The 20,308-nt window shown below is 35.4% G+C and overlaps 2 protein-coding genes across 12 annotated transcripts in view; one reads left to right on the top strand and one right to left on the bottom strand.

The window, feature by feature from the left end:
• The window catches only part of LOC112042900 (uncharacterized), a 47,575-nt gene extending 35,485 nt beyond the window's left edge, over positions 1-12,090 (top strand). For both annotated transcript variants that reach the window (XM_024078103.2, XM_052890802.1), the window contains exons 4-9: positions 4,064-4,184; positions 7,716-7,809; positions 8,891-8,984; positions 9,554-10,183; positions 10,469-10,647; positions 11,137-12,090. In XM_024078103.2, the coding sequence (XP_023933871.1) occupies positions 4,064-4,184; positions 7,716-7,809; positions 8,891-8,984; positions 9,554-10,183; positions 10,469-10,647; positions 11,137-11,310 (1,292 nt within the window). In that variant the 3' untranslated portion in view covers positions 11,311-12,090. The remainder of the gene's footprint in view (positions 1-4,063; positions 4,185-7,715; positions 7,810-8,890; positions 8,985-9,553; positions 10,184-10,468; positions 10,648-11,136) is intronic.
• The window catches only part of LOC112042895 (coiled-coil domain-containing protein AGAP005037), a 233,015-nt gene that overhangs the window by 99,215 nt on the left and 113,492 nt on the right, over positions 1-20,308 (bottom strand). For all 10 annotated transcript variants that reach the window (XM_052890793.1, XM_052890798.1, XM_052890797.1 and 7 more), the window contains one exon: positions 15,219-15,290. In XM_052890793.1, the coding sequence (XP_052746753.1) occupies positions 15,219-15,290 (72 nt within the window). The remainder of the gene's footprint in view (positions 1-15,218; positions 15,291-20,308) is intronic.

The following is a 20,308-nucleotide window of genomic DNA, read 5'->3' as shown; positions in this document are numbered from 1 at the left end:
GCAGGACAACGTCTGTCGGGTCAGCTAGTCTATAGTATAAAAATTAATCGCTAAATGTGATGCAAATCTCGGGAATGTCTTAACCGATTTCGCTATTTATTTTTTTAGAATACTCTTTGAAGTACGAAGATGGTACTTACGGAGAGATTTTTTTATTAGGGTAGGGGTAAGGTAGGAGTAGGGTAGGAGTAGAGTAGGGAAGGATTAGGGGAGAAGTGCACATAAATCAAAGCGAAGCTTGACCCGGTCCGCTAGTTAAATATAATAGTTATATGTATCGCGTTCATTATAAGTGAAGTATTTGAACAAGCGTTGCGAACATACAAGTCCACTCTACGCTACCTTATGCGTAGGTCGTCTGATCTAATTTATTCATGTGATAAATTTACCCTACATATCCGAACATGTTGCACAATGTAGGCGACAGTTGAAGTACCAATTGCACAAACTAGCTTTAAGTCGTGAGTCGTGACTGGAGCTATTACACGGCTTCGGCCATAGAAGTATGGCCGATACTTTGTATTTAGAGAAGCGTAATTTAGTCTATGCGGGGATCAGATCACATTTTATTGCCATATTCTTAAATAGTTTTTTTAAGTGCAATTTTAATGTTTTCGATATTTTGTCGTATACTCTTGGCGTCTTGCTCGTACGCTGAATCTATTGAAACTATTTATAATTACAAAAATTTATTTGATTAAAGTAACGTTTTAATCGTCAAATTAACTTGTAAAGAAATAAGGCAATGTGTTAGTGCCATTTTTTAACATGGCACCATGAGAAAGTCAATATTCGAAAAAACATGATACTCTTCAAAATCAACAATTTTCAAAACATCCGGAAAGCTTTCCGGGCAATTCCCATTTTAAGTACCCCACTTATGACTGTAATAATTAAACAAATTAAAAATTGTTACATTTTTATTAATGGCACCATATTCACAACTAGATTAATATATAGGTAGGTACACTTTTACGTACAAACATCTTGCAGAGTGAATAGAAAAAAAAACTCGGGAAGTGAAAACTCATTTAAGTTACTTATTAATTGAACATAATATTAGTTCAGAAGTTTGAGTGTTTAATTTTTACACGCTTCACTTGTAACTATGTATGTAAGAAAATTTTGGAATCTTAATTTGACCCACTTCCCGGTCTTCGATTAGGATGAAAATTTGCACACGCTCTGAGTTCTGATGACATACATGATGAGATGAGCTAAGAAACGTCATTACAAATCCAATATGGCGGCCTTTAAAGATGGCGGACTGGTTGAAATCAGAATTGAATTATGGTATGGATATCAAATGAAAGGGTTTGCTGTCAGGAATACGAGAAAAAAGTCACGTGACTTAAATCCAATATTTGTAATTTTTAGTGCGTGCTAAAAGCGCGTTATTTTTTTAGTTTTTTTAAACTATTTAAAGTTATTTATAAAATAAAATGTTTACTAGATAATTTTACGAATAGTTAACAAATAAGCTGAAGGTATCAAACCTTCAGCTTACTTGTTAACTATTCGTAAACTATTATAAATAGGTAACGATTCTGATTTCAAACAAAATTGCACTATCAATATTGTTAACTCGTTTTAGTTTATTTGAAATATCTACATTCCTTCTTAATCCCTTTCACTGAAGCTATTGCTTTTCTGTTATATGTTGCATTTGCTGATTGTATATTTTACTAGCGAATGTCCCGCAGTTTCACATACGTTGTTCCCTGTCTTGTGGGAATATGGAGATAAAATATAGCCTAAGTCTATTATATACCTGATAATAAAGTTTTCCATTGAAGAAAGAATTTATATAATCGGTTTAAAATTTTATCGGTTTTAAACGGTCTTAAATAGTTCAATAAAGATTGAAAAATTCGTAATTTTGTAAATATTATGTTTTTGACAATACGAGCCAAATCTCCTGTCAGCCATGATGGTCTTAAATTTTATCTGTTTCATGACGTCACGTTAAAAAACCCCTTACAAACGGAGCGTTTGACAAAATTACTAGTTAACAATTACTTTGATGTTTATAGTATCATCAAGTAAAATTGCGACGTCACGAAATGGACGACAGTGTTTTTGACGTTTCGAAATTAAAAAAAAATATATGATTTTTAAATTTAGTTTTTTAGGAAATCCTCTACTTTTATTAATCAATATCAATATCGGACCCTTATTCCATGTACTATGCGAAATTAATATTGTTTATATTAAATTTGATATGAGTTAGGTACCCTATTCGCTTTGCATTTTCGATATGTACCTATGGATATCATATATTTAGTTAACAAGTTTCTAGTACTTATGATGAAGAAATAATGCGTTCCACTTCTGGTATAATAAGTAATAGTAGTAGATAATATTAATTTAGTCGAGTCTCCATTATCGAGACGCAATCTTCGACTGGCCGTCCAAGATTGCATATTCATTTAGATAACATCGTTATGTAAGTGTTAGTTTTGTACGGTTATTAGACTATCAGGTTATACGGTTATCAGACTACTGTGCTGCAATTGTAAAAGTATTGTTAAAAGGACTTTTTTTGACGTGACGTCTTATAATTTGATGGAGCTGTCCGATCCGAAAAAAGATACGTCATGCGTCGCTCCCTCGCTCTAGGGTTGCCAACTATTTTTACAAGGAATAAAGTATATTCTGGTCTATGAAGATTATTAAACAGTATTTTAGAAAAGCGAACATTTTCTTTTGAAAAATGCAACCACTCCATTAGTATTTTCTTATTACTTTGTCACGTTCAAGTATCGTCAGTAAACCGACTTTACAGACAACCGATTTTTTCTTTCACCTATGTATTTATTACAAACTCTATGCGGATTGTGGACATTTCTGCAGCGCCTAAAACGGTGGATCCACGTTATATTTATCTTAACAGTGGTATTAGTATCTTACTAAAATCAATTAAAAAAAAATCAAATTTCAAAAAAAATATTCAAAATTCAAAGAGATTCCATGTTCAAATATGATTTATGATGATAAACTCCCTTCGAGAGAGTTTATACAACTCTCTTCGAACGTTTCGTTTGTATATCAAACGCTCAAACGCATATTTAATCAAATGCTTAAACTGTGCATTCGATGTGAAATACCTACTTCATTGCCAAATATTTGCAAGCGGCGAGCTTTGATTACGTACATTTCCACCTTGCTTTATTTATTTAGATGCTCCAGATTATTTGCAAGTATAGTGCAATGGTACATAGCGCTTTAGACATAGATAGATAGGTAAATCTCTATTAATACGTGCGGAAGATAAGTCTACGCGCGGTTGGCGGCACAATTATGTTGCCAGCGTTAGTGATCTCTTTTACCCGTCAAGAGATAATAGAGATAAACGACAAGATGGATTTTTTATTAGTTCCGATTTTCGCCACGCGCTAACTTATCGTGCGCGCACTTTAGCGTCTTTTTCTTGTTTGTTATTTATCATACTCAATAAAAAAAAAAAAATAAGTGTCCGTCTGTAATTTCGCTATAAACTAAAATAACTGTGTTATTTATTTACACGATACCAAATCTAATCAAGCTTTTTTAAAACTTTTGTCTGGCTATCTGTTTATACGGGCTTAACTTTGGAACGGCTGATGATAATGGGACTTTGACTGGAAGATAGAAGAGGTAATTAAGCAACATATAGACTACTTTTTACACCAAAAATATACATGATTATTTAATCCAATGGTTAATCTATGTGGATTCGGATCACAATTCGGATCATGAGGTGACTGTGAAATATTGAGCTATTCTTTCTTCCAAAAAATTCTCAGTGCAATTTTTCAGCCCGGAAAACACGTTAAACCGTCGGTTTCGGTCAAAATATATATATAAACTAGCTGACGCCACGCGGTTTCACCCGCGTGGTTCCCGTTCCCGTAAGAATACGGAGATAACATATAGCCTATAGCCTTCATCGATAAATGGGCTATCTAACACTGAAAGAATTTTTCAAATCGGACCAGTAGCTCCAGAGATAAGCGCATTCAACCTAACAGACAAACACTTCAGGCTTATAATATTAGTATAGATTGTATATTTATTTTTGCAGTTGGAGACAGCCCTAAGGAAATATCTGCGATGGTATCAAACACTAAAGAGGCAAGCTACTTCAGTACTGCAGTACACGGGCAGACGTATTTCAGACTCAATTATCCCCTCAAACTTAACACGTAAGTCTTATTTCTTGTACAAGGGGGTAATTATTGATTTTGTAACTAACATTATTAGTTGTTAATGTTAATGTGAGATAGCCCAGTGGATATGACCTCTGCCTCCGATTCCGCAGGGCGTAGGTTCAAATCCGGTCCGGGGCATGCACCTCCAACTTTTTGTGTGCATTTTAAGAAATTAAATATCACGTGTCTCAAACGGTGAAGGAAAACTGCACATCAGATAATTTTCTTAATGCTCTGCATGTGTGAAGTCTGCCAATCCGCATTGGGCCGGCGTGGTGGACTATTGGCCTATACTCTCTCATTCTGAGAGGAGACTCGAGCTCAGCAGTGAGCCGAATATGGGTTGATAATGATGAATGCTAATATCCGGGACCGGCGGCTTATGGCAGGCATCGCATCGGATGCAACCCATCAAACGGATTTTAGTATTCTTTGTATCCAAGTGTGTCCACTGATCGGCATCGTACGGGTTTTGTCTACCGTAAAATTAAAAATCCATTGGATGCGATGCGTCCAATACGCACGACGCGGATCTCTGGACGCCTGCCATTAACTGTCCAGCTGAGAATTTGCAATCAAAATTTATTGCCAGAATTAAAGACTATATTTATCATAGCCCGGAGCAAAACCCAAACCCAGGACCTTGTGATTCGAAGCTAACCAATGCATTAAAGATGCAGTTGGAGGCTAATTCACTTCTTCTTTGACGTATGCTAGTATATACGAAATCGAGATTATACGTAACAAATGTCATCCCTTGCTTATTGGCGGATATCATCAATAGGTAGATGACATTTTTTCAATTGATTTGAAGTTTATTTTAATAGGTTTATAATAAAGACCAAAATAGTGACTAAGGTCTGGTTATCCCTACTCACTACATTTATACAGAGGACAGTACAAATTAAAGTAAAAGGTTTCAATTCAATTTGTGATATGTACAAAGATTAAAGTGTTTTATCCCAATAGGATTACAGAAAAATAAAATATTAATCTGTCAGCAGTCCTACGAGTATTGTAATATTTTAAGTTTATAACGTGATTTTTGGTATACGACACAGTCGCGAGTAATACAATTTGGCTGGTGGGAGGCTTCGGCCGTGACTAGTCACCACCCTAAGCTAAACGCTAAATTGCTTGGCGGTAACGATATTATTATAACTTGACAGTGTGAGCATCGAAGTCGACCTCTATCTATCTTAGTCTGGCACCATACTATAGACAGAGAACGATAGAGGCGATTTCGAAAGTCACACTGACGAGTTATAAAAAATGTCATCATCATCATTATCAAAACATATTTGGCTCACTGCTGAGATCGAGTCTCCTCTCAGAATGAGAGGGGTTAGGCTAATAGTCTACCACGCTGGCCCAATGCGGTTTGTCAGACTTCACACACGTAGAGAATTAAGAAAATTCTCTGGTATGCAGGTTTCCTCACGTGTTTTTAGTTCACCGTTTGAAACACGTTAAACACGATATTTAATTTCTTAAAATGCACATACCTGGTGCATGCCCCGGGCCGGATTCGAACCCACACCCGGTATCGGAGGCAGAGGTCATATCCACTGAGCTATCACGGCTTTGTACTACATTCGTTCGGAACCCTAAAACATCCTTACAGAATAATGCCACAGACTTGATAATAAAGACAGATGTATATACTAAATGGCTAAAATGTTGCTTTAGTTGTTGCAAAAGATCTTGTGCTCGTACTATAATTGATAATAAGTGGGAAGGCAAACAACGGGCATCACAAAGTGAATGTTATGAAATGCACTGTTTTGAGAAGCCAAGCAAATTCCTAAGTAAACAGAAAATTCTCGCATCTTGAGAAAATTACATTATCTATACTAAAGGTATTTGGCTGGTTACTACCCTACCGACAAAGACGTACCGCCAAGCGATTTAGCGATCCGGTAGTCGTGGAGAAACCAAAATGGGTGTGGATTTTCATCCTCCTCCTAACAAGTTAGCCCGCTTTCATCTTAGATTGCATCATCACTTACCATCAGGTGAGATTGTAGACAAGGGCTAACTTGTAAAAGAATAAAAAAATGGTAAACTTTTTGTGAGTTCGTAGGGATTCATTTACCAATAGGAAGCTACATTTTACTCGGCAAACAGCGGGGCGAAGTAGTTAAAATTAACTTTACATTACAAGGAAAACACTTTTCGTGCTTGTAAATTGAAGCCTCCCTTCAGGCTTTTATAATAAACGATGTCACAATAAAATAATGGATCCTCCGTATTCAGCGTGCAAATGCAGAATAAATATTATTGTTCACTTCAAAGTTTTGATTAAATTCGATAATTGAATTTTTAATTAAACATCCAAGATTTCATAGGGCGAATTTTCAAGTAGTATAATAAATAGAGTATCAATTTTCAATATTATTTTTTAGTTTGTTTTAAAATTTTCAAAGAATTTAAATTCTGATAACTATGTTCATAAGTTTCTAAAGAAATATTACAGAAATGAAGCTCATAATATTTTGATTTCTTGATTTTGTATTTTTTTTTGTACAAAGTGATGATTTTATTAAAATTACAATTAATGATAGGTCTAAGCATAATAAAAATGACACATTTTAAATATTAGTACATAAAATACATATTCGTCAAGAAAGTGTTTAATATAGTATCGTCGTCATCAACCCATATTCGGCTCACTGCTGAGCTCGAGTCTCCTCTCAGAATGAGAGGGGTAAGGCCAATAGTCCACCACGCTGGCCCAATGCGGATTGGCAGACTTCACACACGCACAGAATTAAGATAATTCTCTGGTATGCAGGTTTCCTCACCATGTTTTCCTTCACCGATTGAGACACGTGATATTTAATTTCTTAAAATGCACACAACTGAAAAGTTGGAGGTGCATGCCCCGGGCCGGATTCGAACCCACTCCCTCCGGAATTGGAGGCAGAGGTCATATCCACTGGGCTATCACGGCTCACAATATATGTGAGCCGTAATATAGTATAGTTCACACTATATTTCTATTAGTAGTATTAGATAACTTTTGTAATTGGAAACAGCACATTAACTACTTAGGTAAGGAAACAGCACCTTATCTACTTGGGTAATAAATTGGACAGATTTGTGTATGTCCTCTATAAACTCAGAAGGGTTACTTGAAAAGAGACTTAATGCTTTACTTAACACACTTATTTTTAGTAATATAATTATAAAATGTTTACTTATAAAATTATTGTAAAGATGTAAATTTTGAAATGGTGAAATTGTCATTTGAATCATTAATACTTAATAAATAATTTGCATGCCAAATTGGCAAGATACATTTACCATTTACATCTACCGACCACCTGTATATATAATGCATGTATCTGCAAATAAATAAATTGATTGATTGATTGCTTTCCACGGATATGTCTCCTCTCGGCTACTCGGCTTGCACGCCTATGAGGCAGATTGTGTATGAACATTAAAATGTAACAATATCTGTATATGACCACATTCTGGTAATAAATGATTTATGATATAAATAAAATAAATATTTTACAGATGGTATCACTCGTGCCAATCGTGGAACGGAAAAACCGGCGAGTGGCAAATTTGGGTAAACGCTGAGCGAGTTGGTAGAGGCTTTCATAATAGAGTAAGTTATATAGACACATATTACCTAATAATAACGTCTCCTATTCTTTATTAATTAAATGGAAAACTAGCTTTTGACTGTGATAACCTATGTGATATTTGTTTGTTTGCTTGAACGCGCTAATCTCAGGAAACAGGTCCGATTTAAAAAATTCTTTCCGTGTTAGATGCCTCATTTATCGAGGAAGGCTATATTCTATGTATTATCCCCGTATCTCTACGGGAACGAGAACCACGCGGGTGAAACCGCGCGGCGTCAGGTAGTGCAGTCTAAGGTTGAAGCGTGCGTAACTGCCTACTTGTTATGAGATACTAGTAGGCCTGATATTAAGTGATTATGCAGTCTAAGTAAGAAGCGGGCCTACTTGGAAGCTACATTCGAACTAGGAATAGAATCCAGAACCACTCTATTGAAAATCACTGTATATGAACCAGAGAGGTCGACCAAATCTCAAGTTAATAGATTACATAGGTTTTTCGTGTAACGGGATGCTTACTATATAATCATTTTTATTATAGTCATCCTTTATTTTTTTGACTCTCATTTATTTATTTGTCCTTTTTTTAATTTCTAACAATCATATTTTAAAAATATAATATACAACACTACTTATTAATTTATAAAAATATTATTAGCAAAAAAAATGTGTCTAAAATAAATTACTAAGAAAAAGGAGAAAGTATTATTATTAAAACTGTTTATGTATCCCACTTTATATTTTACAATGTCTAGGTTGACTGTAACTAGCATCAAACTTATCTCATATGCTCTCAGGTAACATAAATTAACATCGTCATGTTTCAGTTCAAGTAGAGTTACAGAAGCGTTATATTATTTTAGTTTGTGTCTTTCATAGGGTTGATAAAACTAAATTTTTAACCAACTTCAAAAAAAGGAAGACGCCTGAACCGATTTGAAAAATTCTTTTTTCGTTTGAGAGGGTATGCTTTCCAGTTGGTCCCATAGTAATCATGTCAGAATCTGATGATGGGATCCTGGAGAAATCGAGGGGAACTTTCAAAAATTGTAAAGCCAACTACAGCGTTTTGTAATTGTTAATGTCCTTGGTTTTGTCTTGCAGCTTGTCGGTCATGTTATTAAGGGCGGTGGCAGTATTATCACTGGCCAAGAACAATCGTTATTGTACACAAAAGACGGCTCCGAACCTATTCTGAGTAAGTAAATTCTGACGAGCAAAAAATATTACCTACAACCACAGATTAAAGAATGATAGACAGATAGAGCAGGATAACGGCAGCGATGCAGCCATTCCAAATGAAAAAGTACAAAACTTAATACATTCACGAGTCAGTACGACACAAAGCGTATCAGTAATTTTCAATATTATTCAAGAAAAATGGCGTTTTTAAATATTTTAAAAACTCTTTACAAAAACTAAAGAAATAAGATGGAGTATTTTTCAAGACTCATTCTTTATCATTCTTTATTCTGTGTAGTACTAGAAAAATGTTGAATGTGCAAGTGGAAGGACATAACAGAGGAAGGCCAAAGATGAGATGGTTGGATTGTGTGAAAGAGGACATGCGTGTAAAAGGAGTGGATGACGAGTAATGAGTTGACGAGTAATAGAGAATGGAAAAGATTGACATATTTTTCCGACCCCACTTAAGTGGGATAAGGGTAAAGAGATGATGATTCTGTGCCTTCAACTAAAAAGTTATTTGGTTTTTTTTTGTGAGTATTTTTGCTATACATGTAGAATTAAGTGGCTGCTTATTTTCAGAACAATCAGGGTTTATTGGTGAAATCACAATGCTGCAATTGTACAACGTGGCGCTCACGGCTGGAAAGGCTCATAGAGATCATAAGCATCACCACGCGCATCACTTCAAACATGACGGCACAGCGTTTGAAGTTTCTACTCAAGCTGCCACGGACCCACCGCCTCCACAAGCCACACCTATTGGCAATGGAAACTTTTTGATTGGAGGGCAACTGCAAAGACCGACCAGCCTTAACTTGGCACGCCCTGCACAACAAATGATCCCTGTACAACTCTCCAACGGTCTCCAGCTCCAACAAGAATACGTCAATGGCCAACTCGGCAATCGATTAGTTTCTGAGCAGCTTCTGAACAATATTCAACCATTGTCAACAGCCAATCAAGTTAACGGAAAACTTCCACCTTTAGTCGGTCTTTCTATAAGTCAAATTGAGCAGGGCCAACGATATGAAACTAGACCTTTTGGACAATCAAAGGGAACGTCTGTAGTTCTTTCTGGATCACTGATTAATCCAGCTAATGTTCAATATATCGACGATGCAGCTAGCCACAATGTCTTCAAGAGAGACTCGAAAAAACGCGACAAAAGAGACAATCCCGAAATAGAACTCGCGGAAGAATTGAGCGGCGGTAATTACTTGTTTTTTTTGCTTTGGTTACTTATTTTTAGTTTTGTAAGCATTCTTATAAGATAAATAAAAAAATATTTTTTAAAGTTACGTAATAACACGTAGGTAGCCCTGCTATGCAAGCCTTGGCGCAAACTTTCCTCAAACATTAACTTACTTACAGTGACGAATTCTTTGTTTAAAATGTTCTTCAATTAAGAGCTCCCGAATATTGTCTGAAGTAGATGTTTGCATGTGAAAACTTGCAGTAACGTTGCTTATATAATGTTCCATGTATTATTTACAGGTAGGAAAGACAAACGTGGGCTGGTAGCCCTCTCTGATGGCTCTATAGTCGACGAAGCCCTGTTGAGTACAGATTTGCTGGACGAAACTGAGGATGACGTCATTTTCCAACAATCTTTACTGGATGGTCTAGCTGGTGTTGTTGGAAATCTACCCGTTCAAAACATGCAAAGAGCTAATGTAAGCATTTTTTAATCATATACTCTAATTTTACTTAGTAACTCTGAGTGGAATCTCGGATATACCATTGTTTATCATGAAAAGGCAAAAAATCTTATATAGATTATGTATTGTAATTATATTATATCTATAGACCATGTCCATTGGCTTCGCTTATGACGATTTTTCCTGTTCCGTTTTGATGGTATAAACGTCATGGATTCAAAACGCGGATGGCGATTGGCGGGTCCATCGTTTGACAGAGCTAAACACCGAGCATATCCCGAGACTGGGGACCCCTGGCGTAGGTTTAAGTTCCTCTATGAAATGTCAACACTCCCCTTTTCTACACGTGAAATTCCATTATCTAGGAAAAATAGTCTATTTCGACCAAGGTTAGGCGGAAGAAAATATTTCAAAGCAAGTTTGTTTTTATAGATTTTTATAAAAAATTGAATACGTAGGTAAATAGCTGAATTTCCGGGCAAAGCTGACAATCGTTTTTCACAGGTCGATGAAAGGGAACCGGCTGAGGCTGAAGTCAAAGCGGTTATGCAAGTATGTAGTGGATGCACACCGGAACCTTTCAAGAAGGCACTCGTACTTTCATGGAGGAGTACATCCAAAAAACTGTACAGCGGCGCTCATTATTATAAAGGATTACCGATATGTCGAGCTTTCTAACCTATTGCCTTCCAAAAAAGTGAAATAAGACCAACCATTTTCGATAGATTGGGCCCAGTTTTAATGAATAAAACATAACAATGAACAAATTTGTGTCATTAATTAAATAATAATAACTACCAGTTTCAGTTTTGGTTTCATATCAGTTTGATTGACAATTGCATAATCAAGATATGAGCAAGTACCTACATTATAAAATGCACGATTTCTACAAAAACCCATTACATTTCAAAATATTTTAGCAATTGTTGCAGAATTTTTCGTTTTTTTTTTATGTAAGGCGCTGGGCCCGAAATGGTCGGTCTCCTTTCTAGATAATTCTCACGGAGTAGTAAATTGTGTAAAAAAAATGTTCAACCGCTCAGTGAATATCACTTTTTTGTATAGAAATAGATACTTAAAGATATACTGACTGGCGTTCGCTTGAATTTGGCAATACTCTGGCACGTATTAGGTACACGTAGAATTACCTATTTGGTTCATATGATGTGTATGACCCAAACATACTAATGAGTAAATAAAATTAGGTATTGTATAAAGTAAAAAATATTGAAGAAGAGCTTTGATTTTATAAAGTAATATCGCATTAATTCATATACATTTTATTATAAACAGGTTTAGTTTGTGGAAGAAGTGTATTCATAAAACTTGCCATCTCGTGTTATTTTATTTATTGTAGCCCTAAGGTAGCGTCGATTTCTGCCGTTGTAATTTTTAAAGTTATATTTAAGGTTTAACACGAATTTTTGTTACCATGTTAGTAAATAATTTAAAATATTATTCTTGTTTCATTTTCCATTTTTACACTTGTAAATTTTAATAAAGGAAATGTCCTAAAATTGCCCTGAAAAATACCAATAGACCCTAATAATATAAATATGCTAAAGGTACCTTACAATTTTATATTGAAAGATATAAACAGAAATCTCGGAAATAGGGAGTTTTAAAATCATTCTCATTTTTACCTTCTATATACGAGTAGGTATTATGTGAAATATTATGATACTCAATACGCTATAACCCCGATATCTAGGATCAAAAATAAAATTTATAATTAATCAAGACATTACAATCAATCCAAAGGTAAGAGTTTCATTGTGACGCATTATCTCCATACTTTTTTATCTGAGGAAATCAATGTATGGAGACTGGGACATCTCTTTTCATTTTCATAATCATAATCAAGAAAAAGATTAAATCTATCCAAAAGGAATGTAAATAGAAAGAGAAGTATAATTGAAGAAATTAACTATAAATAGGTAAATTACCTATAAATAGGTAATTTCTCGTCTGACGTCGGTTAATGATCAGCCAAATTATCCACTCTTACTTACTCACTTATATTTGTAGATAATGAATTTGTTTACCACGACAACATATTTGTTTTCTTTTAGCTATACTAATATTCTAAAAAGGTAGAATTTGTGGTGTTGTAGGGGTAATCTCTGGGTCTAATCAACAGATTTTAAAAATTCTTTAATTACTAGAACTTTTTTTACTTATTTGAATGAAAAATAAACTTCTGTTCATGTTTTCTAATGATTTCAGTAAGCCAAAGTAATAAAAGTTGTCTTAGAAGTTATACATAACCATTTATTATTTTTATCATCTAATTTACTAAGTGCAATCGATTTCCATGACGCTTTAGTAACTGCAAGTTTAGCATCCCGGGCTCCCCTACTAAAGGGTTCGTTCAGAACATAAAAGTCTAGGATTCACGCAGAACATTATGCTCTGGTAGAGGTAAAGAATGTTAGGTATGTAGTAAGAATCTTGGCTCTTGATGAGATGTGATAAAGTTTTTACGGTACAAGCAACACGCTTTCATCTTGGCATTCATCATCATTATCAACCCATATCCGGCTCACTGCTGAGTTCGAGTCTCCTCTCAGAATGAGATGGGCTAGGCCATTAGTCCACCACGCTGGCCCAATGCGGATTGGCAGACTTCACACACGTAGAAAATTAAGAAAATTCTCTGGTATACAGATTTCCTCACGATGTTTATCTTTCACCGTTTTGGGACATGTGATATTTAATTTCTTAAAATGCACAAAACTGAAAAGTTGGAGGTGCATGCCCCGGACCGGATTCAAACCCACACCCTCCGGAATCGGAGGCAGAGGACATATCCACTGGGCTATCACAATCATTACTTTACACGATAATCAAAAACTATTTTTATAACAACATTTCAAAGGGCTAACAACAATTTTCAATTAGTCTTGCACCACGATAGTTATGACTCATATCACGTAAACAGAGGCTAAAATGCATATTGTTTGACTTCACAATGGGTGTGTGATTGTATATGATCCTTATAGTCTGATACGGAATAAACACGTTTAAATTTCGTCACATGTTCACGCAAATAAGGCTGCGCAATGGAAACGTCCATTTGATTAAACAAAGAGCCCAATCAAGGGTGCCGAATAACACGAAATTCTCTATTAGTGATATACACCAACGCCTACTTAAATAACGCAATAGGTATATAATAGCCGAAATTATACGGTTTTCAAGTTATATTGGTTTTTCATCAAAATACGATAATACCTAAATTCAGTCTTACAATGTGTTGGAAAATTACATAAGCTTAGACTTAGTACTTGATAATTAGTTGAATAAATAGTTGTTTCAACTCATGATTCTACTTCGAAGTACTACTTTATTTTTCAAAAAATGGGCATACTATTTTTCTTAAGTTAATTGATTTCATTTATATGTTCTTTTAGTCACAATTGCTATTCGTTTCGAAAAGGTTATGTATGATGATGATGTATGTAAAAATCGTTAGTTTTTATTAATCGTACCTATCACTTGAATTACATTTTCTTCTGTAATAAATTCTGTAGTATAACTGAGTCATAGTACAAGTAGTTGAAAAAAATTGTCATGGAAAGTGTAAAAAAAGATATGCAGTTATTTTAGAAGGCCTTTGTCATTAAGGCTACCCTTAAAGCACGTGTTTTTTTTACCATGAAACTGAGAGCTGCCTTATTAATTTATACTAAAAACTCGATGTGCAATGTTTATCAACAATCAAATTAAACCGCATATTATTTCATTCTTAATTCATTCAAAATTATGTATCATTTCCTTTAAAATGTCAATTAATTCACCATATCTAATTATTCCAAGCTTATTAATTAAAATTGTCATCAAGAATTTAATAAATAGCACATGAAGTGAAAAATGACTAAGATTTATGCTCTTACATTTAATTTGTTTTTTATTAAACATTCAAGACAAGACATCAAGGACGTCAAATCAAAAGATGGGATGATTTACCAAAAGGATGGAGGAGCTTAGCTCGAGACAGAGATGATTGGAAAAAAGCGGCGGAGACAAACAACAAAGTGGTTGTCAAAGTTATATTTTTTTAGTTCAATTTAATATTTCTAAAAAAAAAAATGTTATGAAGTTATAATTCAAAATGTAAAAACGGTAAGCGAATAAATGCTTTTATTATTATTATTATTAAAAATTTCCAAATTAAGTTTGGCTTTAGTATAAGTAGATACCCGCAATTTTTTTTTCACTGGAAAATGCAAAAACAAATCAAATAGTGCAGCATTTGAATCCGGAGCACCATGAAGAAGTCGAACTGCACCAGATATACAATAATATTTTGCGCACAGCAACAGACTACTTTTCATCTCGATATTATAATGATAAACCCACCTTTATGCGCGCGCAGGATTTTCTTTTCTGATTGTGTAAGTGCCTTAGGCTCCTTAATAGGACCCCAGCGTCGTCACCGCATGGGTTGGGCGAGCGCTAAAGCATCAGATGCTGCATCACCAGAAGAGAAGGGCGTAACGACTCTCTAAGAGTCTCCTCTCAGACTCAGACACGAGCATGTTTGTGGTGTAGGCCTGTATGTGTTAATAAGATTAAAGACTTACCTTATTCTTATTATGCACATGCTGGTGGTGATAGTCGGAATCAATTTCCGGTTCGCTGAAGTAGTTCTGGTCCTGTGAAAGGAAACACCAATCAGTTAAGATGTACACAGATCAAAATGATACGACGACGCATCGCATCTTCCGAGTAAGTCGCTAAGTATCGCTTTGCTTATTTTTGAAGACAAGCTGCAATGCTGTATTCTAGTTTGAATGGTTTGCTTGTGTTATAAGCACATAAGGCTTATAATAATATAATGGGCAAGGGGATCGATGATCGAAGATGGAAGTTGGGGATCCAAGTTGCTGGAATGGCTACACCGCACCGGAAAGCACAGTGTTGGTCGACCCCCCACTAGTTGAATTGAAGACATCAACCGGGTTGTACGGTTGGATGTTGGTGACTCGAAACCATTTTAATTGGAAGTCCATTCAAGAGGCCTTTGTCAGCAGCAGTGGACTTCTATCGGCTGTTAATGATGATGATGATGATGATGATGATGATGATGATGATGATGATGATGATGATGAAAGTTTTGTACGACATACTCGTATTCCTTGCATGAGTGTTGTTGTAAAAAACGAGTGACAACGGACGGTGTGGTTTTGGTTTTAGTGTAAGGTGTATAGATAGGCCACGTTTGACTGGAACTGAAGAAGCAGGAAAGTAGATAAATCATCTGTCTTTATTTGGTTGCTAAGCAACGGTTTTTCAGTAAACGGTTTCCGGTGTATTGACACGCTTCGACCTATAAGTATGTTTATCTTAATAAAATAACAATTAAATTATTTCTATTCAGCTTGTTTTGCTCCTATTGCAGTTTACACAACTTTACTTTACTTTACACCTCACCATAACATTACACTAGCTCACGCCGCGCGGTTTCACCCGCGTGGTTCCCGATCCGCGATAAGCGCGTTCAAGCAAATAAACTCTTCAGCATTATAATATTAGATTATATTAGTAGTAATACTTATAAATATAAAGTCAAATGGTTTTGCTAAAATAGAATAACTATGTTCCGACAAAGCTTAATCATACTCTGTATACCTTTTATCCTTATTTTCATTACAGCGACGTTTGAGCCTTTCCTTTGACATATGAAATGAATCACATTACTCAGAAAATATGTGTTAAACCCGCAAAGTTAACTAAAAGTTGTCAAAATTAAATTCCAGAGATTCAGCAACTAGAAACAGGGGCGTTGTAGTGTTTGTGTATAAATACACCGGTAGTGGGGCAAGGCAGGCAGTCTATCGCTGGCATCGAGACGAGGCGGACGTGTGCCGCTGGCCATTATAGTGTATAACCACAGTAGATATAATAAGCAGTATAGTAACTCGGCCGTATTTTTGAAATAAATACCTACAGCGGCACGTAAACATGTGATAGGGCTGCCCGCCTACAGCATTTTAATTACATTTGCCAACTTTGTGTTTCCATTTAGTTTTGTGATTGTAAATATACTTTTTTTTAAATAAACAAATAAAATACTTTGTAAATTGTAGTAAAATAGGAAGTGATCAATAAAATGCGTGTTGTTTTTGATTGGTAAATTTAAATAAGGCTGATACTAATCAATGATCTTGAAGGACCTTCATATATTTATTTTGTTGATGCCATCTAGGTGACCAAATAATAAAAAACCGGTCAAGTGCGTGTCGGGCTACGCGCAGTGTAGGGTTCCGTAGATTATGATAGCACTTTAATCCCTTATGTAATGCACAAAAATACCGATAACAATACCCCACAATATAGAATAAACGATAAAAAATTTATCCTGACTTGGCATGTAGGGAAGGAACTACAAAAAACAAATTGAGATTGACCAGGTTCGCTAGTAGTTTAATAAAAAAATCTGGATAGGTATATTAATATCAGCTGGCTCTTTACTCTTTTTATTCAAATACATTAAAGTATGAGCAACACAATAATGTTGTTAAATTCAAACAACTTCTTTACTTAACTTCTTTATTACATTAAAATACAGGTATACAAAACATACATGTCATAAGATTTTAATATATGTATTACATAATAATCAAAGAAAACAACCTAAATGAAGAAGTTAATAAATAATTATTTAATAATATTATATTACCGTTTTCGTCATTTACCTATTTACACGATTTTATTATTTAGGCATGTACTTATATATATATTTTTTTTAAATTATGCCTTTTTTAAATACAAAATATTAATCAAACTTTATAAAAATACCCGCCCACCAGTAGCGAGGCTTTTTTTCCTAGTCGTCATAATTAAAAAATCCAATACACCGTGCGTTCGTCACCGCGGCACAGTCGCGACTGTGTTCACCCCATGATCACCCCACGTTCGAGGTGCGTAGGTATAGCTCGCGTTTCGACCTCTAGTATGAAGATGAAGACCAACTACTGGTTTTACTGTGGTATAACAGTGTAGTGGTGAGACGGTGACTTACTGCTATTACAGTACGGACAAGGGACCTTACAAGTGGCGACGAGGTGAAAAAATACTGTAAGTAGTTATAATTATTATCCGTAAATTGTTGTGTTCTGTTATTTGGTAATTGGCAAAATCGCTTGCCCAGACTACGGACCCGGTTCTTGCCTGCCGGTCTGGTTTGCAGCGATTGAGCTTAAACTAAGTCGCTGTAAAGACGACGGTCTAGTTTACAGCGATTGAGTCACTGTAAACTAGACCGTCGTCTATACAAAAAAAAAAGAGAAAACCTAAAAATAGTAAAATGAATACAGCAATGCGGTTAGTCAGTCTTATTTTCGTCGAAGTCGAAGTAGTAATTATTCTTTTAATACTGTTGCATAAATTTAAATTTGTTTATCAAGACATTGTGTGATGATAGATAATCAAATGACATGGCATTTTATGAGTGTACAAGTGACAGACATGTCGTAGCGTAGCAATTTTGTTAAGTGGGCGGGTGAAAAGTCAATAACTAATTTAGTTACATTCGCTGGATCAAGTAGTCCGTAAGCCGGGACAGTATCCCGCAGCGATTAGCTGGAATAGACATATTCCGTTATGTGGAGTACGCCTTGCCGATTTGCCTGCTAGACTGTCAAGTTCTCTATACCTAAGCTGGTACGGCCAGTACGGTAAGACAAAAGTTGTTGTGTTGTTTGTCAGTTGGAGTGACGGTCTTACAGTATTTACTAAATAACGTATACAGGAATTTAAACTTATTTATCGTCACATCAAGTATTACCCTCAAAATTAAAGTTTAATGGGTATCGACATTCGTTGCAGGTATCACATTGTACAAACTTTATGATAAACATCGGGTATGGCCATAGTAGTTGTAGTGTGTAAATAAGCGTTTGAATAAGCGATAGCCTTGTCTCAACGTTTTATGATGAGGAAGGCGATATACGTGAGCTTATAGGGTAGGTGTAGAGTAGGGGTAGGGTAGGAGTAGGGTAGTGTAGGGTAGGGATAGGGAAGAAGTGCACATTAATCAAAGCGAAGCTTGACCGGGTCCGCTAGTTTAGCATAAAAGTTGGTATACTAAAGCTTAATTATGTGAATTATTTCGTCGTGTTAGGGACAATTCGATTTTGCATGAAACATAATATACATATGTTACACGGACACAGTTTGCGAGCACTGAAACGTATATTTATCCAATGTTGCAGTACTGGCTAAAATTTCGCCTGTCTAGTGTCCTCAATTTAATTTCCAACTGCAGGGCTACAAATACTCGTAGACTTCTCTTAGGTATGTCGAACTTAGACCCACAAATCTGTTTCAATACGGACTACCTTATTTAAAAAGCGTTGATCAACAGTCAAACTCTGGTTAAAATATTATATTAGGTAATTACTTTAATCTGGTAGCTAGAATATTTTACCTTATTTAATGAAATTATAAGAAGGCTCATAATCATAGCGGGCGATGGAGCGAGAAGACGTATGCTCAGAATCTACCGTGATCGAATAAAAAATGAGGAGATCCGCAGACGAACCAAAGCCATCGACTTTGCTCATTAAGTCATAAAGATAAAGTGGCAATAGGCGGGGCACACATAGTTTGAAGAGACGATATACCTTGGAGACCCAAAGTGCTGAATGGCGACCCCGTACCGGAAAGCGTAGTGATGATTGACTTCCAACTATAGGACCTCAATCTAGCGTCACGAGCCCTTGGTATATGTCCAAGAGCATATTTTTTACTTAAGCCGTTTTCGAGTTATAATAGGACTAACGAAAACTAAATCGTTTTTAGACGCTTTCTATTAGCTTCACTTGTAACTATGTATGTTAGAACATCTTGGAATCTTAATTTGACCCACTTCCCGGTTTTCGATTAGGATGAAATTTTGCACACGCTCTAAATTCTGATTACAATACATGACTAGCTAAGAAACGTCATTATAAATTCAATATGGCGGCCTCCCCAAAATGGCGGACTGGCTTTTTGAAATCCACCCCATGACGTGGATATCAAATGAAAGGGTTTGCTGTCAGGAATACGAAAAATAGTCACGTGACTAAAATCCAATTTTTGTAATTTTTAGTGCGTGCTAAAAGCGTGTTTCTTAAGTTTTTTTAACTATTTAAAGTTATTAAATGTATAAATTCAATATTGGGTTTGGTACTCAAAGTACATGTAGCTATATCTTACTTATCATTGTTTTATTATTCAATAACGTCCATTTCATAAAATAGATAATAATAAGTAGTAATTTCTTCAGTAAAATTAGTGTAAAAATAGGTTTCGCGTGTAAAATTTGCGTAGCTTATTTCTTGCTACAAATACCTACGATTTGTTTATAGAAAAGGGAATTTGTAGCTTAGGGATTACATATTATAGAATAAATTAAGCCTTTAGTGCTAACGTACGACCAAAGTGAATAGAAATAGACAAATTGTCGTCCAGTGGTGGCAGAATTGTCCGTCTCTTTCGTCCCAACGCAATGAAAGAAGAGATAGCGGTATTTCCGGTTGTTATTATACGAGTAAAAAGAAAACTGTTGAATAAAATTATAGCAAATATTATAAATTATTATCTAGTTCACACATCTTAGATATCGCCCTAGGCAAGGCCGCCCGCCTAAGGCATGCTTGAAAAATTACCCTGTTGAGATAAAAAA

The sequence above is a fragment of the Bicyclus anynana genome, chromosome Z (genome assembly GCF_947172395.1).
Source record: "Bicyclus anynana chromosome Z, ilBicAnyn1.1, whole genome shotgun sequence".
Taxonomy (NCBI): Eukaryota; Metazoa; Arthropoda; class Insecta; order Lepidoptera; family Nymphalidae; genus Bicyclus; species Bicyclus anynana.
This window is presented reverse-complemented; position numbering and strand designations above follow the sequence as displayed.